The sequence below is a fragment of the Drosophila mojavensis genome, unplaced genomic scaffold (assembly GCF_018153725.1).
Source record: "Drosophila mojavensis isolate 15081-1352.22 unplaced genomic scaffold, ASM1815372v1 contig_74, whole genome shotgun sequence".
Classification (NCBI taxonomy): Eukaryota; Metazoa; Arthropoda; class Insecta; order Diptera; family Drosophilidae; genus Drosophila; species Drosophila mojavensis.
This window is the reverse complement of record NW_025318899.1, coordinates 25,271,375-25,293,582: the sequence shown is the minus strand read 5'-3', so window position 1 is coordinate 25,293,582 and position 22,208 is coordinate 25,271,375. Positions and strand designations below refer to the sequence as shown.

The 22,208-nt window shown below is 44.2% G+C and overlaps 2 protein-coding genes across 11 annotated transcripts; both read left to right on the top strand.

Moving 5' to 3' along the window:
• The first annotated feature begins 417 nt into the window (after positions 1-417).
• LOC6583577 (pericentrin) lies at positions 418-22,190 on the top strand. Of its 10 annotated transcripts, none has more exons than XM_015162938.3 (14): positions 418-872; positions 3,184-5,229; positions 5,295-6,155; positions 6,220-6,360; positions 6,569-6,808; positions 13,021-13,146; positions 13,204-14,379; positions 14,553-14,720; positions 15,475-15,498; positions 15,616-16,278; positions 17,714-18,409; positions 18,469-20,678; positions 20,739-20,849; positions 21,256-22,190. In XM_015162938.3, exons 1-14 carry the CDS (start codon positions 846-848, stop codon positions 21,593-21,595), a joined length of 8,829 nt encoding a protein of 2,942 aa, XP_015018424.1. In that variant the 5' UTR covers positions 418-845; the 3' UTR covers positions 21,596-22,190. The 10 variants fall into 10 exon arrangements, with proteins under 10 accessions (XP_015018424.1, XP_015018425.1, XP_015018426.1 ...); XM_002009207.4 differs by lacking the exon at positions 418-872 and adding an exon at positions 1,910-1,939; XM_015162939.3 differs by lacking the exon at positions 15,475-15,498.
• Positions 8,829-11,561, top strand: LOC26527658 (putative odorant receptor 71a). Its single transcript, XM_032730978.2, has 3 exons — positions 8,829-10,627; positions 10,699-10,965; positions 11,019-11,561. Exons 1-3 carry the CDS (start codon positions 9,773-9,775, stop codon positions 11,073-11,075), a joined length of 1,179 nt encoding a protein of 392 aa, XP_032586869.1. The 5' UTR covers positions 8,829-9,772; the 3' UTR covers positions 11,076-11,561.
• Positions 22,191-22,208: the final 18 nt, after the last annotated feature.

Genomic DNA, 22,208 nt, shown 5'->3' with positions numbered 1-22,208 from the left:
ATTATTCCACATAATATTTCTGGTGTGTTAAATATCTTGGGCAGCCTGTTATAGCTGTACATAATTACTACCAATTATTGATATACACAGATTCCAAAGTTTGTTTATTTCTTTCTATTTACTTTGAATATATGTGGAACTGCATATGTAGATATATGCCCGTCTGTGGGGAGAGACGCGTGCACACATAGATTGAGCGAGTGCTTGTATATACGGAAGATATTTTGCTCCGCTCGAGTGGGCATTATGTTGGGGTCGGTTCTCTTTCGAAATATCAAGAACCAAAAATAAAATAACCATTCTCTTAGCATGGGCCAGATCGGTTCAGTTGCATTGGATGCGCCGCGTCACGCGCTGCGTTCTGATCAGTTGCACTTTGCTTTAGTGCACGTTCTGGTGCTGGAGTACATATTATTTCAGAGGAGCCGGAAGAGCAACGCGAATATGATCTAACGTATCGCATCTGCAGTTGTCGTCGTCGTCTTTGTCTTCTGTGTATTAGTTTCATAGTTTCGTCGAAAGTCAATTGTAAAGTCGCACCGTGTTCAACATTTTACGTAAATCCGTCTCCTACATAACCTCGCCGCGTTCGAAGTGAAGTGACATAAACCAGAAATAGATAAACAGAACGTGGTACGCTTTCGGGACCATTTTCATTTCAATATCGAGTACCAATAACTGCAAGAGCGCCAACCAAGGCAGCCTCTACCTTACGCTTCTGTACTTGAATCATAAACATATATCCCAAATTGACAGTCGCAAATGTGTTTCTCGAACATTTTTGGCGGCCAAGTGTGACCCAATATAGTGAGTGGACTGTGGGAATGAAGTGAAATTTGGGCAACATGAATCTATACACCATATACGATTGGGTACGTAGCAGATATCATATGTGCAGTGTGTGCTGCAGTACCAAACTATCTTAAAATAAATTAAATTAAATATACTCTATGTAAACGTATGAGTTTTTTATACCTTTTTGGTAAAGGGTCGTTTTAATTTCTCAAGCTTTTTAGACGAGCATACATACATATCAAGTCTAAAATTGGGCAGACGGACTGATAGCATGATGGACGTTGTTCGAAACTAATATACTCATTTCCCTTTTGTGAATGAGTGTAAAAAAAGATTTTAATAAATTTAGTCGATCTACAGCATTTGAATCAAGCCAAAATCTGGATGCTCAGATACTGGTAAATAGAACTGCTGCGTATGCGCGTGCTTACATGAATTCTAAATAAATATGTTAAATGGGCCCTTTGACCTTTCACTCGAAGCACGAAGCAGCTCAAGGCTCCCAAATAAACATTCGAATTTAGCGCGTTATCAACTGGCAGCTGGCATTTGGTCGCAGATAGCCGGCAGCATGTTGATGGGGCTCTGTTCTCTCCATTTCGTGCTTGCTCTCGCTCTTCGTGAACGCTGCCCGCCAACATGTTGCCCACAGAGAGGCGACTTACGTTCCACATTTTTGTTTATAAATAAAAGAAATGTGAGCGCATTTGCTGCACGGAACCGCTTCGAGCCGTTGCAAATTTTGTTCGCGCTCATTCGTGCCTGCCTTCTGTAGCTGGGCTCTCTGCCTCTAGTGATTTCTTTGGATTGACTGCCTCTGACAGAGTGCCTGAACTGAATTGAATTGGGAATCGAGCCGACGCCGTCGTCGTCGCCGCAGTCGTCGTAGTGGCAGTATTTCTTTCTTATTTATAAAAGAACTTGCATTGCAGGCGGTCGTCGTAGTCGGCAGTTTCTATCGTCGAACGTGTCGAACGTATCGAAAGATAAAAGGCGAGCGTGTGTGAAGTTGTAATAAAAGCAAAAATGGATAAATTGTATTTATATATGCAATAATAGATGCAAAGTGACAATAAAGTTTTACTGCGCGCTTAACTACATTAACTTGAACACCTCGGCCAATGCGAGCATGAGTAAAATACATGTGAGTGAAGTCGGCCTGGCGCCTAGATTAAACTCTTCCCTTCAAGTTCTTTAGTAGCTTGGAATGATATCAGATCAGATTGGTTATTGACAGTGTGGAGCTTCAGGCAACATCTATATCAGCCAAATGTCACACCCCAATAACTGAAATTAAAAGCCGCCTTATTGACTACCGCAACTGCGAAGCGGAACCCAATTTGGCTCATCGCAACATTCGCGTAGGAGCAGGACAAAATTGGGTTCGACACGCACGTATAGGAAAAGAAAAGTTTTTTATCGGGAGCACATGTAACCATGGTGATGGCGAAAACTGTTATCCCGATACGGTTATGGGAGCCAAATTAATTTGCATAATGTAGACAAGTTCAAGGACGTTCAAGTTGACGTCTCGCAGCTCGTTAAAGGCTTTTGTAAAATTTCAGCAATTAGGTCACAGTTTAAAACGGTCTGAGGCAAAAGCTTTGGGCGCAACGATCTGAATTAATGCCGAGCACACATTCAAATTTGAATCTAATTGGATCTCCAGCCACACGATGTATGTTTCTGATTGCCTCACCTATATATATGAAGTGGACAGGCGGTTTAATTAGTGCCCACATATTCATATATTGAAAAATAAAAATAACTTTAATAAGTTGCATACGATAGCTCGTCGAGTTTATTACAAAATGTAGAAAAAGAAAATGCCTCAGATGTGTGTTGGTTCTAATTATAAAAGGGCGATCAGCAGCCAAGCAGCCAAGCAGCCAGGCAGATAGGCAACCTGATGTGATACGATGCGATGGCCACTGGCACAGCTGCAATCCATCAACTAGCGCCTGAGTCAGCCCCACCGATTGGCGTTTGCCATTCGCCAGGGCATAATATCCACTTGAGCTGCCGAGCGTTTCGTGTCAGAGATGCGGGTTAATTGGCTGGATGACTATTGCCTAATCTATGCTGATCATTCAGCTTCTTTCGTGTTGTATGCATTAGACGAAGATTCTTGTCGAAGCCCCATAATCCCAATAAGGCGCCTGCTGATTTTGTCACAATGTCTCTAAGAATGAGGTGACATCATTAGGAAAATAAAAATGAAAACGCAAATCGAAATGAGTTTATTGTGGCGTCATATAAAAATGTCACAGACAGCTTGGCCGGCCAAGAGGAAATCTGTGAATTATGCAGATCTCTCATGTGTTATGTATTTATAGTTATTTGGGTAATGTAAATGCAATGGTAAACAAATGCAAATCTTAATTACAGATCACGTCGCTGCTCCGCACAGGCAGCGGCAGCGTCTTCTACAAGGCAGTCGAAGCACCGGAACAGCCAGCTGCACCACCACAGCCAGCCACAGTCAGCAGTCTACAGCAGCAGCCACACACACGCCCGCCAGCCAGTCGCAGCTGTATCGCACAGAATGTGGATGTTGAGTTCATACCAACATTGAGTTTTTTGTTTCACGCCTCAGCAGCAGTCAGCGATACGCCAGCGGACAGAGAGCAAGAGCACGAGCGTCAGCAACATGCTGCTTCGGAAGCAGGCGATGATATTGATTGTTCTGGCACCAAATCTGACGATGATAACGAATCCACGCACACGTATATAATCTCCAGAAGTAGTTTCACGGCAGCCACAGGCTCGAGCACCACACCGTACGCGGTCACATCCACAGACACTGCCGACCTACTAAACAATCTGAGTCTCACCGAGGACGAGCAGACGGTGTCTTCGTTTAGCATTGAGCCACCTACTAGTTCCATGTCTATTGAAATGGCCGATCAACAGAGATACACAACAACAGCGACATCAGCGACAGCAACAACAACAAGCGCTGAGACCAACAGCGCCGACCTGGCTCCAAGGGGAGTCACACAAACCACTGTCACAACTACAACTAGCAGCAGCATAGAAGAAGACATTGAGGAGGCGATTGAGATCAGCGAGGTGGAAGAGCAGTTAAATTCGAACATCGATTCGCTATCCGATGTGGGTGGAAAGGGTCCATCAAAGCATATTGCTAAATCCGAGAGTAGCGATGAGGCAGCCCAGTTCGGCATCGACGATGCTCAGCTTTCTGGTGGCCAGTTGGCCCAGCATTTTCTGGCTGATGAGGAGAGCGATGATGAAGATGCCGATCCACCCAGTCCAAAAGATCAAGCAACAGCGACCGATGACGATGACTTTGATATTAGCCTTCCATTGGAGGGGCGCAAGCCCATGCACTCCCGCCACGAAGATAATGCAGAGGAGTCTCCCCATAGACACGATGAGGGCGAGAGCCTTAGCAATCAAAGCACCACTGACGATGTCTCTGATTTCGTGGACGAGCCGCAGCAGACCACCGACTCAGCAATCGAACCCCAAAACGCACAGTCGGGCAGTGTTGCAGCAAGCACAATGGCATCGGCGCTATCGGAGGCGGCCGAGCCTGAGTCAAGGTTGGCGGACAGTGAATTGGAAGAGGGAGTTGATGCACACAGCGAGCAGGATCACTCTATGGAAGAAATCGTTGCTACTAATGAGTCCATAGAAATAACCTACAATGCAGAAGAGGGAGTCGCTAGCAGCTCGCTGCTAAGTGCATCGCAAAATCAAAACATTTCAGCATGCTTAGATGTGGCAGAGCCAGCAGAGACATGCACTGTGGAGCAATTAAAGCTACCCCAATTGCAAAGTCCCCAAATCGTCGATTACAAAACTACAAATATCTTAGAAACAGTTCGGCTAGAACCCGAGCCACTAGATCGGATTATGGTTAATTTGAAAGGCGATGACGATGAGGATGAGGATGAAGAGTGTGCCATGCAGCTGTTGAAGCTGCGTCTGATGGCCATGAATCAGCAGACCCAAGTGGATACCGGTGCCAAAGGCTCACCCACAGAGTCACCAGCTAGTCAAGAGCCTGGAACAATGGAGCTTAAGCAAATGGAACGCGTACCGCTTACAGAGTTTAGCAAAGACGTATTAGAGGATATTACAGAAGAGAGTGAGCGTCTTCTATCAATAAGTACCACGGCTGAGGATCCCAAATCATTGTCCATGGAAGAGTCAAAAACTTTACAGGAAACCAAGGTCGGCAGCAATTCAAGTTTGGTGAGCTTGAACATGCTGAAGCAGCTCGAAAGTAAGGTTCAGGACCTACACTCACAGCTGGAGAGCAAGGACAATTGCTTGGCTTCCCTGAATCTTCAGCTTGAGGCTGCCCGCCAGGAGTCGAGCGTCGGCCCGGCATCTGCCCGGGATAGCAGCTCGTTGGTGACTAGCTCCACAGAGTACCGCACATTCCTAGAGGAGTTTGGTGCCCCGGTAAGACATAGTTATAACGTCTTAACAATCGGCGCAACTAAATTTTTTTGTTGTATCCCCTATAGACACTCGACATCTACGTGGAGTTATCGCGGCGCGACGAGATGATTGCAAAGCTCATGGAATCACTGCAGCAGTCATTGAACGTTCGTGGCCAACTGCAATCGGACTCTGAGAGATTGGGCGAGGAGGTGCATTCGTTACGTAGGCAACTTCACGAGGCCATCGACGCAGTCAAGCGCAGCGGCGGCTGGCCTGATCAACAGGGCAATATCGGACAGCGAATCTCGGAGATATCCATGGATCTGATTAGCGAAAGTGACGACGATATGGAACGTAACTTTCTTACCGACCAAGAGGGGGATCGGGTATCGCGCAGCTCACGTGAGCGACAGCTCTCGGTGCCAATCGATGACTTGGGCGTGGAGCCTTTGCCTCCCGAATGGCCGCCCGCCTTCAGCAAGCAAATCGAACAGTTCCAAAAATGTTTGTTGCCCGGCGAGGTGCGCCCGTTTCTCTTGGTGCAGCGCAAGTTTGACGACTATCTGTCCCAGCAGTTGGCCCAGTGTCGGGAGCAGTGCGCGCAAGAGCTGAAGATCAGTCGAGATCAATGGGAGTGTGAGAAGTTGGCTAACGAGCAGGCGCAGCGTGACGCGCATGCTAAGCAAATGGAGGAGCTGCGCAAATACTTTGAACATCGCTGTGCTGATTTAGAGAAACAGTTTTCCGACGAAGTTTTCTCGCATAAGAGTCAGCACCTGGGCGGGGACAGCTCCTCCGAGTGCTCGGAGGTGGATCAACTGCCAGAAGAGACAGCCTCAAAAGACTCCTCTCCACGCAAGCGTAAACGCGCTGAGCTCCTGCTTAGCCCCAGTCATCGCCAAATCACGCCCAGTGGGCTTGATCCCAAAGAACCCAAAGACAATGTGAGTAAGCAGTCGATAATGGACAGGCAAAAATATATTATACTCTACTGTAAATGCATTTTAGGTGTCACAGCAAGTTGCTGACATTAAAATATTCTATCAAGCACACATTGATGAACTGAAGCGCTCTCATGCAGAACAAGTGCGCCAACTGAAGGAGCGTATCAAATTCTACGAGCGACACCAATCAGATGATGATTATTTGGTAAGTTGTCTAGACTTACGGTGCACATTCGCAAACATTCGTGTTAAATAACTAAAAAATTATGCTTGTGATCGAACCACTCATATGTGTATTACCTGAGTCCGTCAGTTGATCAATTGCTAACTGCATGTTTCTTCTTGTTCGCTTACTTTTATAACCCAATAAACAATTAACTACCTGGGCACCCCGCAATAACTAATCCGCACAGCCCGCACAACTCAAATCACCGACTACCTGCCAAAACGTGAGACAAGATGCAGTGGAGGTCGACCCAACTGCTGGACAGAACCCCAGCACTTCGCTAATTATCATTGATGAGGATGAGCTGAACTTGAATAACGAGTCGCAGGTGATTCAGCGCATCATCGAGGAGTATGAGCGACGCCTGCAGGAGCAGCTGGCGCTGGCACGCCAAGACATAGTCGCCGAGCTAGAGCAACAGATACAGGTGAGGTATGGAGCAAATGCATGCATGCATGGAGCGCTCTTTGACAACTTTACTGCACACTGCATTTCCCTGAATATATTCTGCATGCTGCGTGATTCACCTATGTAGCTTCATCTGTAGTGCGCGAAACCAAAATTATTTCTGTGCACTCGTTCAATGAACACTTGGTTCCACCTTTCCGTTCTCTGCTTCTGCTTCTGAATCTGCGACGTACAGCGGTTGCAAATTTTGTTCCGTAAAAATTTGTCAGGACGCCAGCAGCGAATAAAAGCGCGAGAGTGCTCTAGTGGCCGACTAGTATATACCCATTACTGTACTTCCGTTTTAAACTCTATATTATAGGTATTCTGTCCAAGATTAGACTAGACTATATCCATAGAATATTTTGTTGAATATTTTTGATTTATTTTTTTGTATCTTCAAGTTTGCAGCCGTTCAACCCTAAACCTCCTAAACCACCCAATGATACCCAAATAGATATTGAAATGAGAACTTCTCCCCTGTATCTCACTCTTCACTCAATTTACTTGTCATTGAAATATATCTGCTCCTCAAGTAGCTATTTATAATACCAAAGTCAACCATCCCAGTCGAATGCGAACATGTGTTTCCTTCCGGCACTTGCTCCAGGCGGAACTTTCAGCCAAGTGAACTCATGTTCATTGCGCCAAGTCAAATAATTGATCAAATACAATTGTATAATAGTTTGTCATCTTAAAAGTATGTCGATAATGCGCTACTACTAAATGTGTGTCAAATTTAAGCAGGTTCTCAAAAATATATATTTCCTCTTAGATTGAGCACAAGTCAACATATGTACATACATACATATATCATGCATGCATGCAAGCATGTGTGCTCTTTATTTATTTGCCAAGACAATTTCGCAGACATTATTCTTAATGTTTTGGGTGTAAGACATACAAATGTATGTATGTAGACATATACATACACATACATATACATAAAATATGTATATAGTCATATTTGATCGTGTATGCTTTTGGAACATACATACATACTTATTAGGGATTAAGTATACGATGTTTGATTCATACGAACTTATCGTATAAAGAAAACAAATGAACGATTGCTCTCATCCAATAAAGTCCGGCCGGAAGCACGGGGGTAGTCTGATTTAGAATTAATTAACTCCGTTGGAGTTACATTTGAAAGTGTCGACAAACATGTTAAGTGACAGGCATGTATATGTCTGCATATACATAAACAGTCATATAATTATATACTTTCGAGCCCATGCGAGTGCAATAATACTTTGGACCGCTGTTCAAAATTAACGAACATAAATTTATATTAATGCAGCACGCATACACACACAGGAGAGAGAGAAAGCAAGCAGTGCAGTGCGCACTGCTTTGATGCACTAGGCAATTGTTCTTACGTTCGCTCTCGCTCGCACTCTCATTTCACTCCCTCTCCGAGAGAGCGACCGACCATGGCGGCGATCTTTAATAAATAGCCTGTTGCTTGAATCGTCTGCTCAGTCTTTTCCGTTACTTCAAGGCGGACGTGTGAGGTTTGTCGTGTGATGTGCAAAGTGCCGAATTATAAATACACACCACATTACAAATATATAAATATTCAAACAGAAGAGAGCATATCTATGCCACACATGCGAGTCTAAAAGTGAATTAACATAAAAACATGTGCGCTCAAGAGATGCTGAAGCATTGTGAATAAATAAAAAAGGAAAAAACGGTAAATCAACAGAAGCGCAAAAATACATACATATGTATGTGTATATGAACAAATTGAATTGTTATTGTGACCAAGTGTTATACATACATTAGTGTGCGTAAAGTCTACGAAGAAGTGGGCACATGTATGAACGTGACAGTACTCATTAATTAAATCGCGTTTGTGTGTGAGCTCCCGCGAATCCGTTAAAATTTAAATCTAACGATTTCTTGGCTGGCGTCTTTCCACAAAAATAATAGCATACATATATGCATGCAAGAGGATTACTTGGATTTGAGAGAGCTTGCAAAAAAGTAAGAATATTTTGAAATAAGGTGTCGTTTATGACCCAGTACGCAATACACAAATCACAGCGTTTTGAGTACTCTCTAACGAAAAGAACCGTTCTTTTGTGTAAGACTCTATGAGTTCACTAGCGGAAGGCCTAGTTAATCGAAAATTATTATAGTTTTTGGAATTTATTTATATGTAGGTACATATTGCACAGGGTCATTGCTACTCACTTCTTATATACATACATATATTGGTCAGACTGGCAATCTGGCAATTACTGTAAATATATTAGTTATAAAGATGACTCTTTCAAAATTTTTAAAGACTGGTAATCTATACAATAAAGCTCGAAGTCGCACCCGCAAAAAATTATCTAACTCCATACGCTATTTTAAGTTAACGATTATAAATTTAATTATATGAATTAGTATGTGAATACACTTAGCGTATTCTGATTAACTACAGAATCCTAATTAATGGTTGCAAGCTTACACATCCCTTGTACATACCGTTGATAGACTGAAATGTAAATACTTTTGGAATCTACCATCAAAAGAGTCGTTGCCCTCTCTCGAAACCCATAAACACTTCCTCTAGCTGGTCCCAGTCGCGGCAAGAGATGTTATTTTTGTGTAAGGCGCAAAAATTTTGGTTGCATTGGTTGGTGCCTATTTTGGAAACTTGTTCTATTTTTAATACGACACTCGGCTAGTGTACTCATTCCTATTTTTCCAATGTGCATCGAAATCATTCTCTGTAGGGAAGCACGGAATGCACTCGCTCCAAACCAACGTTTTGCTACCGACGATATCGATTTTCATATTAAATACAATTTGTAATTGATTTTTAATTGAAATGGTTAGACACCCAACAAATTAAGCAATTTGTGAATCAATTAGTAGTAGGGCTTGGTCTGCTCTATATAAGGCCAAAAAGTCTGATTTTCCAATCAAAGTAAGGCGAAGAACGGCCATGGGTTTGGACAACATCAAAGGCTCGCGAGCTTTGGTGCGAAACCTTAAGTTTTGTAGACTGTGGCCCAACCGCAGCTCAGTTTCATCCACTTCTACGTCCGCACCACGCAGCAGATTGGTCGAATTGATGAAGTCGTTCACGCTGCATTTCATTGTGACCTTTGCGTTCACGGCCATGATGTGGATTGAGGCTATAAGCAGCGAGGACTTCGAGCATTGCACAGATGTGCTGTTCATCACGCTGACGATGACAAGTCTGGTGGCAAAGATTTTCAACAACTGGCATCATGCTAAAATTGCTCGCGAATTACTCGAGGAGTGGAGCGACAGTCCACAGTTTGAAGTTCGTTCCGGGCCGGAGCGGGATATGTGGGAGCGGGAACAGCGTCACTTTTTACGCGTCGCCCTTCTGTACTCCTTCTGCAGCCTGGGCGTGGTGCCGTGCATCTTCATATCCGCGGCATACAACTATCCAAATGAATTGCCGTTTTTGGTGTGGGTGCCCTTTGACTGGCAGAAGCCCGCAAAATTCTGGTGTCTATACGCCTATCAGCTCTTCGCAGTGCCATTTACCTGTCTGTCCAACGTAACGTTGGACCTACTCAACTGCTACCTAATGCTGTACATTTCGCTCTGCTTTAAGATGCTGGGTATGCGTCTGGCTGTGCTTGCTCCTACTGAGCATCGCGACTCTGAGCGCCAGCTGCGTGTGCAGTTGCTGGAGCTTATTGGGCTTCATAGGCGCGTCAAGGCTCAGGCTGAGAAGATTCAGATCTTCATCTCAAAGAGCACGCTTATTCAGATCTTGTTGAGCTCCATTATATTGTGCCTCTCCATCTACCGCATGCAGATGGTAAGTCAATAGTCGACGACGTCATGTGCGAGTTACATTGTGCGTAACTCCTTTTAATTATTCCTCGCCAGCTCAATGTGTTCCAGGCACCGAGCATCTTCTTAGCTATGGCAGAGTATTTGTTCGCGATGACCCTGCAAATCTATTTGCCCAGCATTTATGGGAACGATGTTACCCACAACGCTGATCGGTTGCCGACTGCTCTCTATAGTTGCTCTTGGCCAGATATGTCGAAGCCAATGCGTCGTCTGATACTCTGTTTTATGATCTACCTGAACCGTCCTTTGGTACTACGGGCAGGTGGCTTTTTTGAAGTGGGCCTACCACTTTTCACCAAGGTACAATTGCGTTCATGAGTTAGATATCGTTCTATTTACATTCTTTATTACAGACCATGAACCAAGCTTATAGTCTTTTGGCCTTGCTCCTCAACGTGAACAACAAGTAAGCCTGAGATAAATAATCTATGCAAATAATAATATAATAATGTACCTTCAAATAAATTAATAAAGAGAATATACGTTTTTTTTTTTGGGTCTCATGTGTGTTATATATCGTAGTCTAATATGTTGAGATCATCAGCATCAATAATAATTCTTGAAATTCATATATTCAATTTCTCGTATATTATTAGAAAGCCCAATATTCAAGATACCATATGCAGCTTGGCTTCTCTTCAAGAATAATAATGAAAGATTTCCTTAAAAGTTTCGCATACTTTTTATACCCTGAACCCATTGACAATGGCCAATCTGGGTATAATGGTTTTGTTGAAATGTACGTATGTAACAAGCAGAAGGAGGCGTGGCAGATCCCACAAAGAATATATATATAATAGCGCGGATATTAAGTTTATCTCCAAAAATCGATAACTCTTCTCGTTATTTTGTTATTGATTAAAAACCTTATCGAAAGTTATTAATAAATTTATATCTGCTATATTTTTAGCTAGAGTCGACAAATTTTAAATGTTAATTCATATGTATTTTATAGACTTTCAATTTTTGTTGAAATTCACCCCTCCACCTCTATAGCCACTCCTTTACCACTCAGCTTGTAAAAGCGTATTTCAAATACTAGAGTCTTCTGCTTTGCCAAATGCATACATTTCTTACATTTTACATTTATAATCCCGATCTGAAATTTGTATTAAGATAGTCGTTAACAAATTAAGTTGCCATAGTATAAACCCGCACGGCAGTACATGCGTGTTTATGCGTGCGTGCCTATATATGTCGGTGTATGTGTTTCTTGTGTAAGAAGAAAGACGCGAGGATTTATTGAAATATAATTTCTTCGCAGGGTTCAGGGGATTTCGTAGTCGAGCAGTGTGGACTAGACCTTTCTTACTTGTTCTTTTTAGCTAAGCTATTTAGATTTGCTTTCATTCATTCATTACGAAACTGAAGGTTATAGTGTATATCTATGTGCCCTTGGGATGTGGCAGCATTGCCTTACCGTTTTGGCGGTCACTTGATATTGTGACGTTCCATCATTTGCAAAAACTGACTAACTCAAGAGTTATTTATTATATCATCAAATATGAATATTGCACCAGTAAAAAATTCTCATTTCTGTGTGTATACTTTGACACTGATAAACAGGGGGTGATGATGTATGAGCATTAGTAAAATTCATTATTAACATACACGAAAGAAAGCAATGCAAAACTTTAAGTAATCAAACTGATTTAAATGATAATACTCTCGAAAATCATTATTAGCAGGGTTGTATAGGGTATTTGCTGCTAATCATAGCACACGACAAAAAGCAGTGCAAAAATTTAAATAAATAAACTGATCAGCATGTTAATACTCTAGAAATCATTAATCAGGAAGGGGCATGACCTCAGGGCTGGAGATAAGGAATTCTGCTGCTGATCGACTTGTAATTTTATTTGTGTTCAATTTATATTTATGCAAGTAAAAGAAAAAAGTTTCCAACAATTCCAACCCCTGCCATAATTATGATTTTATTGAGATTGTTTTTTTTTTGTTTTTGTGGCAGCATTGCCAATGCAACTTCAACAATCAAGTCAGTGTAGATGCAACGCCACGCCCACGCCTTGTCGGTGTGTGCTGTTAAGCAACGAACATGATCAGAGATTGTTTTCTGCTCTGATGTGGGATGTAAATAGGGAATGTGAATGTGTTAAATGCAACGCTGAAATGCGTTTCTCAGCAACGAATCCGTAAATATTTTGCTTTCATATAACTGTAAACAATAAATATTTATGTCGTGTAGCGATGGAAAGAAGCTTTTCGAAGAGAAGTTTGACAGATGTTTGGTGTTTAAACTGCCAGCCTTGATGTATTAGCAGCAACATATATCCAATATGTCTGCAACTGTTGATTGTTTACAATGCTAAAGTCGTCCACAAATTGTTCTTTTAGAGTTTGTTGTCGGAGTGCGCCGTCGATGATCAGCATTGGCCCAAGGAACTAATACTGTTGCGAGAGAAGTTTACGGCCAAGAGTCAATTGGAAATAACCCAGCTGAATATAAAACATGCCGAAGAGGTGAGCTACAGAAATTCGCAATATACGCATTATCTCTTACAGCTGTACTCCTACTAGATGTCGCGAATGAAACTGGAATATGAGAAACAACTCAACCGCAAGAACAAGCGGCACTTGACGTTTGACTCCGGCCGTGATTTGCAGCACATAATAACCGAGCGAGATGGTTTACGGCAACTATCGAAGAGTTTCCGCAGCGTGCTCTGCCGGCTGGCCAAGTGTGTGGCCAATTGCGAGGGTGACCTCAATGCCACCCTATCGGAGGAGATGCAGCGCTTACTGACGCAGAGTCGCAGTCAGGATGGTGGTGACGATGTGGAGCACACGTTGAGCAGCTCCTTGTTGCAGGGCTCGTTCAACAATTCGAAACACCTGCGCTTGGTCCCGGATGTGCACAGTCTTCTGGAAGTGGTGGAGGATCCCAGTCTCGTGCAGTTTATAGACAGCAAAAACCCCGACGATCAAAATGATTACTTTGATCTGGGCGACTGCCTAGAGCGCCTGAAAGCAGAAGCCGCTTACCTGCTGCAACTGTCTGAGGATCTTGAGAAGCAGCGTGCCATTCAGTCTGTGGACCGGCAGGATGAGCCAGAGAAACAGGAGCATGAGTTGTGCTGTGAAGCGGAGGACGGCTTAAAGACAACAGCTCCATTGCCATCAACTCAGCAACAGTTGCTCCACGACCTACTCCGCACCAACTCTCTGAACGATCAGCACCTCGGCGTTGCTCATCAGCGTAGGACCAGCAATGGTGCCCTAGGGACCAAGCCACATAGCTCGCTGCCGATCGACTTGCAGCAGCAGTCGGGCAATGCCTCGGAACTCAGCTTCCAACTTGTAGAGTTAAAGAATCGATTGATCAAATCGGAAGCAGACCGACAGAATCTGCAGCAACAGCTGACGCATACCATCGATCGCAATGCGGAGCTGGGCCAGGAGCTACAGGCATTGCGCGATCAGTTGTCGCAGCTGAACTCTTTAAACCACACAGATTATGCCGAAGGTTACGGCCTTGGTGACATGAAGAGTTCGCAGACTCTGGATCAGTCGTCCGCCAGCTTTGTACAACTCCAGGAGAGGGCTCGCCATTTGCTGACCTCGCCCACGCAACAGCAATCCCAAGAGCCGGGCAACGCAACGGTTGTATTACTCCAGATGATAGAAGACTTCTGCCGCGAGGGTGACAAGGTGGTAGAATCGGGCAAGAAGGATCGTGAGGATCTTCAGTCACAGGTAAGCTGCTCCTTAGATAATATCATATGCTCATATGCTACAAATATATCAAGAGATAATATGTCAAGTGTCTAACGCATGATCAGTAGATTACCCGCTGAGCGCGCCTAGTTGTAAGCCAAGTATAAGTTTAGGTTATATTACCTTCCATCCATGCTATACCACAACCATAGATCGATACCGCCGACAAGCAGCTGAAGGCGACGCGCCAGTTCCTGGAAGAGCAGGCCGCCGAACGCGAGCAGGAACGCGATGAATTTCATCGTGAAATCGAACGGTTAAAAGTGCAGTTACGTGAAAAGGAAAAGGAACGCAGCTCTTTTGCCAATGCCTCTGAGGAGGTGAGTGCCCTTTCCTGTCAAGGGTCTTTCCGTCATATATACAGTTATACATATAAAATGACTTTGATTTGGAATTGATTGAATGTTAATTTTATTTATCTATTGTTTGGTTTGCAAATGGGTTTCATCTTTTATTTCTGAACTATTCGCTGATAATACTTTTATGTTTTTGTAATTTTTTGATTCTATTCTACAATAGACAAAGTGTCCTTCTTACTAGTATATTGTACTGGCTCTTAAGTCAAAACTATAAGCAACATTATTTTCATTACTATTCAAAGATGTGCACACTTCTACTTAGTTTCCTTGAGTTGTTTCATTAAAGCTGTTTTAAACGGTGGACTGCTTCCAATGATTTCGATGCCAAATTATTTCGTATGCCTTATTAAAAATACAGTATAATCATAAGCATTCGGCCACCCCCTGGCGTGAGTTTGTTTGTTTTTAATATCGAAGTCAAGGGCAGCATCCACACACAAGTATATACATATATATACATACGTATGTTTCGTAAGCATGTGCCGATGTATTTATAGCTACTACAGAAAACGATAATTTTGTTTCCAAATGCTTTACATTGAATATTGCTTTGAAACACACTAATATTGAATTCATGAACTTCTAACTCTAATTGAAACTCTTAGCATGCACTCCCATTAATAACAACAATTAATAACAACAAATATACTTATTTCCAATGTACCTAAAAAATAACTGCACCTGAAATTCAACTGCACTTCGAAAACAATTTAAGTTAAGGGGAATGAAGGAGACGCATGTAAGTTGGTAACTAACTGTAACACTAAGAAAAGTTTCACGCACCACACTCCGAACAGAAATTAGTTTTAATTAGATCTGAAAACTAATAGAATGGCTGTGTGATCCATTTTCATAGTACGCTATTCTGGAGGCTCAACTTCGCGAGGTGAACCAGCAGCTGAGCGACTCCAATGACAAACGGGATAAAATGGAAACGGAACTGAAGGCATCCATAGACAAGATCTTTGTGCTGCGCGAGATCATTTCGGAGCTGGAAACACAGGTGCAGACCAAGGCGCTTAATGAGCAGGTGCTGGACGAGAAGGTCAAGCAACTGGAGGACTATATACAAATACAATTGCGCTCTAATGACGCGCTCACACAGGAGGTGCACAGCCTAAAGACGGACATAGGCGAGAGCTACCAGACGCGTATTCGCCAGCTAGAAGACAAGCTCCAGCAGGGATTGCCCTCAGCCGAAACTGCCGTGGTACTGAAACAGGTGGCCGACCAACTGCTTCTGATTGAAACAACTCTGGAGCAGAAAACCAAGACTCTGGAGTCACTTCACAACTCTAACACAACCTCCAACTCGTGCAGTCTTAGTGCCACAGAGGATGTCTCCGCCCACGGTGCAAACAGGCAGCCAGCTGAAGGGTCGCCCAAACACTCGCAGACGGTGGAGGGAGTGCAGCGCGTGGTCGAGAAACTGGAGAAGCACACGCGTGTGGAGGAAGCTGCAATCAAGCGTATACGCGATTTAGAAATGCAAGTCACCCAAATGCGTAGTGGCTGTGTGGTGAGTACAGATAAATAAATCTATAGAGCTTTCGTGGTGACTATCCAGATATTGGTTAATGTCTTCGCTCAAGATCAATAAGAATATTTGCCCACAGTGTAATTCTTTTCGAGGAAATTGTTTGAAGTAGTGATAAATGTGCTAATGTGTATGATTGCAAACTAAATATAATATGAAAAGCTTTCCGTTTCTGATGCCGTGTGCCCTAATTAGAATTTTGGAGTACTTTCCCACCTAATGACATAATTAACTTTTCCAATATATTTCAATATTTATTTATATCCATAGCTAGCACAGTTTTCGAGGCACTGTGCTATAATATTAGTTTTTGTCTAAGGTTTCAACAGTTTTGAAATCACTGTGGTGTGTGTGCTAAATTATTGTTTTTGTGGGCTGTTAATATGAAAACAGTTTGCGACGCACTGTGCTATGCTAAACAAGCCGTTGTTGCTCAATCGAACATTTTTGTACGTACCCTGGGAATGGTACAATTTTGAAGCATTGTAGAATTATCCAATAAGCATCCAAAGAGTAAATTTGAATGCCGTCGTTCTTCAGCTCTCAGTTCGTCAGTCGATCAGTTGCCTACAGAACGTCTCCCGCGTCGCACATTGAGATAATTGTGTTTGGTTAGGCATTTAAGTGTTTTTTGCATCAGTTCATTAGAAAAAATATATAATTTAATAAACGTTAATAAAAATGCTAAAGTGACATGTTGTTGAGTTCAAAAGATGTGCCTAACTTCACTATGGGGCCCATTCGAGTGAGTTGCTGTAGTTGGAATGTGCAGTCGGGGTGTTTTGCTTGTATAGAAATAAGTGAAACTCAATTGGCATGCATACATAAACAATTACATACGAATATGAATGTATATACATATGTGCGAGTATATGGGAATTATAATGTTTGACAAGGTTAGCTAGGTACACAGACAAGTGCACAATATATGCCTCGTACAATTTCCCACCTATTTATAGGAAAATGTACGGAAAGTGGAAAAGGCAGCTCCATTTATTCTCCCAGTTTGTTCCGTTTTAGTAGCACCCAATTGTACCTAAATAAATCTTCTGAGGGGTCTTTTAATATACCTGGGGCTGTCTGCGGCTGTTCCTTCCCTGTGTTTACACTATGCAGCACGCCACGACAAGAGTCTCGTTGAATGACGAGGGAGGAGCTCGTGCAGAACAGAGGCTGCTTCAATAGAGTTCTTTGTTGGCAGTGGGTAGCCGCTTTAAAGAATACAAATGTATTTACAGACCCAGAATGGATACGTATATCTGAGTATCATTTGTGCACCATCATTTGATTTCGTTCAATTTGCCTTAATTGAAGTTGGAAAGGGTTGGTCCGTGCAGAGGGGATCAATGGAAGGGTCGTTGATCTGGGCAACATAGTGTAGAATTGAAAAGTCTGACCTCATCTTTTGCATTTGCAGGAATTGCAGCACGAGCGTGACTCGCTGCAGGGCCGCATTGATGAGCAGACGCATCGCATTTCGACGCTGCAAAAGCGCCTGGAAGAGCAGCGACAGCGCGCCGAGCAACTGCATCGGGCGGGCACTTCTGATCTCAACACACGTATTCACGAGCTTCAGAACGATGTGCGCAATCTTGGCGAACAGCTGTCCGCGCGCGATAAGCAAATGGCCACAATGCAGCAGCAACTGCAGCGCAGCAAAGACGAGATAGTGCGCCTGGAAGCTGAGCTCGCAGTGCGCACACAGCCAGATCGTAGTCTGGTTGAACGCTTGGAGGCCGAGGTGCTGCAGAAGGGCAACGAGTTGCAAAAGCTCAGGGAGACTATACACACGGAAATGATAAATCGCCAAGCGCTGCCTGATCTAATGCAAACAATGCTGGCTGATAAGAACGACGAAATTGACCATTTGCAGCAGCAATTGCAAGCGAAAGAGCGCGAGCTACAGGCGGCTAAGGACCACAGCAGCCAGGCTTCCTCCCCGGCAGGGGGCAAACAGGACGCAAGTGGTAAGCACAGCGCCCGAACATTGAGTGACATTGGCTCAATCACCGAGTTCCCTGAACCGGATGTCGAGCGTCGTGCAACGTGCCGCAGCCTCAATGCTCCCCTTCAACTGCCTGAGGCTGCGGGCGGCTTCTTCCATCAGACAATGGTAAGTGCAGTTACAAGGGTTGAAGTGCAGCTATATTAAGAACAATCCTTTTCTTGCAGGAAACCTCAAAGGAAGCTGTCGCGAATCTCACGTACAAGCGCACAGACGACCTAAGTGAATTTGTGGTGGCTCATCCTGTCAATACTTTTGAGCACCCGCACTACTTTCAGGATCAAAATGCGCGCGGCTTGACCACTGCGATCAGTGCGGATCTCACACCAGGCTTGGTGCCGCGACAGATCAATTTCTCGAATTTAACAGAGGACTCTAAGCTAAAGACGCCCAGCTTGTTGATGCAGACACCTGAGCTGCCTAAGGCGATGCCGTCGCCGGAGCTTCAGCAGCTGAAGCAAAAGCTTTCGGCCCTGGAAGAGGAGAGGCATAAGCAGAGAATAGAAATGGAGGCAAATCTTGTAGATTTGCAAGAGCAACTCTCGCGCGAGAAAAATTTGGTTGAGCGGCAACAGAAACTACTTCGGGACCACGAGGAAAGCGAGAAGAAATACAGGCTGCGTGTAGACTCGCTTGAGGAGAAGATTCTGGAGAACGCCGCCCAGGAGGCGGCTGAGCGAGAGACTCTGCGGAAGGAGCTGAATTTGGTGAGTGCAGCGCATGCGCAATGTGAGCAACAACATAAGGCTGCGGCTGCGACTCGAAAGCGAGAGGTCGAGAGTCTGAATGCAGAAATCAAGGAAAAGACTTTGCGCAATCGAGAGCTGGCTGATCAGCTGCAGTCGGCACAGCTGCGCAGTGAGGACCTACAGCGTCAGGTGCAAGCCTTGGAGCGAGATCTGGAGCGACTACGGAATAGCGAGCAGAGCTCCAAGCAGTATTCGGTTGACGAAATCGCCCAGCAAGTGGAGAAAGAGCTTAACTACTCTGCCCAACTGGACTCGAATATACTCAAAGCTATTGAGAGTGAAGAGGAGAATAACTTGGACAAGCTTCATCAAAAAGATGTACAGACGGAGGCTGATCCCTCACGTGGAAATGGAAATGGACACGGCACCGACGACGAGAACTTTACTGGTGAACGCGATCTGCTGAACCAGCTAGAGGCAGCTAGAGCTCAGCTAGCCGTAGAGCGGGAACAAGCTGAATCGTTGAGCAAAGAGCTCCTCAGCGAGAAACAGCACTCGCAGGAAATCCAGGAACAAGATGTGCTCATCATTGAGGCGATGCGTAAGCGCCTAGAAGCTGTGCTAGAGGCTGAAGACGAGCTGCACAAGCAATTAGACATGGAGCGGGAGCGTTGCGATAGGCTACAAACTCAGCTTACCTCCCTGCAACGAGCAGAGAGTCGGCGTAGCAGCGGGCTGCTGAAGTCGCCTACGGACTCGCCTCGCAAGTCACCTCGAGCAGACTTCGAGTCTGAGCTGTGCGACCGACTGCGTAGCGAGCTGAAACTGTTGACGGCCCAAAATGAGCGGGAGAGAGAACGATCGGCAGATGCTCAGCGCAGCAGTGAGCGTGAGCGTCAAAGGTACGAAAAAGAGCTCCAGGAGCGTGTGGCATACTGTGAGCGTCTTAAGCAGGAGATGGAGAAGCTTGCTCGCGACAAGGAATCGGCAGAAATGGAGCTCGAGCATTTCAACGAGCGTTTGACCCTGCAAGCTAACGAAATTGAGAGCTTGGAGGCGCGTATGGTCACACTACAGGAAGCAGAGACGCGGCGCGCCAGCACAAGAGCTCGCCAGCATCAGGAACAGGCGAAATTGCAGGCCGAAATTCACGAGTTAAAGGCGAAGCTGTTGACGGCAGAGTCCGAAAAGAACAGTCTGGAGCTGAAGATAAATCAGCTGCGCTTTGATGTGGCCCGTTCATCCCAGCGCGAGTCGAAATTATCGGAAGCCCTGGCTCAGGCCAACGATCGCTTGGCCCATAGCATGGAGGAAACAGTGCCCGCACAGTTCCTGCAAAAAATGAAGGAAATCAACACACTGCTGGCGGAGAACACTCAGGAGAACAAGCAGATGGCCGAAACAGTACAGTATCTTGTCGGAGAGCGAATCGCGCTGCAAAAGAAGTGCGAGGAGCTTGGCGGCAATGGGGGTGCGAATGCCAGCGAACTTGAGGAACGATGTCGGCAGCTGCTTGGCCGCTACCTGCGCGTCGAGAGTCATCGCAAAGCGCTTGTCTATCAGAAGCGCTACCTGAAGCTTACTCTGGAGGGCTATCAGGCGAGTGAGCAACTGGCGCTACAGAACATCGCTGGGGGAGCTGGGTTCAAGGTCAGCCAGCCGAAGCCCAACAAAAAGAAATTATTCAAGTAAGTATTGTTTTGTATACCTTGTTAACTCCCTAGCTAATTCATGTTCATCTTTTTTAGGACTGTCGCTCTGGCCATTATTGCCATACAACGCATCAAATACATTGGTCGCATTTGGCACACGGGCAAGCGGATCGTGAGCAAATCGATATTTACAATAACTCAACAAAGGTGAGGCGAACTGTTGAATATTGGACTTCAAAGAGAGCTGCTTTCCTTAACATGTGCTGTGCATAACTACTCTCATTGTTTTTTACTCCGTGTAGCACCAAACTGCCTCTAGTGACAGTCAATATGAGAGTCAAGTTAAGCAAAGGCGATTCCGCCCATAAATAGATACCCATGAGGCTTGGTGCCAAAAGGTCTGCTACATCCACTTGATAACACTCAGATTCACTTACCACCAACAACAATTTTTATCGTATCAGCAAAAAGTTGCAACCTTATTCAGTACCCGTATAGAATCCTTTTCATATTGATGATCAGTTTTGTAGTTCGTTTCCACTTCGATTGGCTCTATCACCCACTAGCACCAGTTGCACCACTTGTATGATTTCTAATGTCATTTTTCTTGCAGAACTGGCCCGTGTCTCAATCTGAATGTGGCTCCGCCTTTGCCCGTGAACCAATCTCAACTGAGTGCTAACCTCAACAACACTTTGCCCACCAATACTCACAGCACAGCAGCACGTATGAGCTACGCACCGGCCTCTCCGTCCCTCGCACCAGCCGTGAACTTTAGCACCTTGCAGCCCATCGTTCTGACTCAGGACTACGCCTTGCAGACGTCGGCGCCCTTCAATAACAACAATAATGACAGCAATCATAAAAAGTTGGAAGCGACGCTGCCCTCGCTGGCAACGCTTGACTGGACGACAACACAGAAGGCCAAGAGGATACATTCACGGCATCATTAGGACACGCACAGGAATCATAGAAAACATGCTCAAAATATGCCATTTAGATGTCCCCTTCGTATTACAGCCATTAATAATAGACGATGTTTTAGAGTGTTGTGTAGTTATGAATTACTTGTAAGTACCTAGAGTAGAGCCGAAAATCCTCAACAAACCCAGCATCAGACACGAATGTTAATATACCAATAATGTACCAATTAATTGTTTAAATTTTAATATTATTATTCTTTGGACCTGACTTTATCTCACTCCCAGTATTTAGATTAGTGTTGATTCATTTGTTAAATTAATTAGCTGAGACATATCCACATAAATTACCTTAATTTCGTTTAATTTGTAGGACTGAGTGACTGTCTTTATTGTTTATAGGCTGATTAAAGCTAACTTGTCCACAATTTAAGGTGTCAATTATTTTTTTATCATTTGAGTTTGTCTCGTTTGGCAGAAAATAATGGAACATATTTCGCATGTGCCTTAGTTGTGTGAGAAGGGCTAATGAAGCATTTAATGTTGAACTTGTAAAAATAATTCATGAGAATTTGTAATAAAAATATCGCTGAAAAGTAAATAAGTTTACCCGATGAATTGATGAAAACGCATTTGTATACTATAA

Bases quoted from the DNA above. Each gene is read 5' to 3' on its own strand.
- LOC6583577 (XM_015162938.3), top strand. From the start codon at position 846: ATGAATCTATACACCATATACGATTGG. The intron at 5,230-5,294 runs GTAAGACATAGT...TATCCCCTATAG, and splicing joins TAGAGGAGTTTGGTGCCCCG to ACACTCGACATCTACGTGGA. The intron at 14,721-15,474 runs GTGAGTGCCCTT...AAACAATTTAAG, and splicing joins TTGCCAATGCCTCTGAGGAG to TTAAGGGGAATGAAGGAGAC.
- LOC26527658 (XM_032730978.2), top strand. From the start codon at position 9,773: ATGGGTTTGGACAACATCAAAGGCTCGCGAGCTTTGGTGCGAAACCTT. The intron at 10,628-10,698 runs GTAAGTCAATAG...ATTCCTCGCCAG, and splicing joins CCATCTACCGCATGCAGATG to CTCAATGTGTTCCAGGCACC. The intron at 10,966-11,018 runs GTACAATTGCGT...TCTTTATTACAG, and splicing joins GCCTACCACTTTTCACCAAG to ACCATGAACCAAGCTTATAG.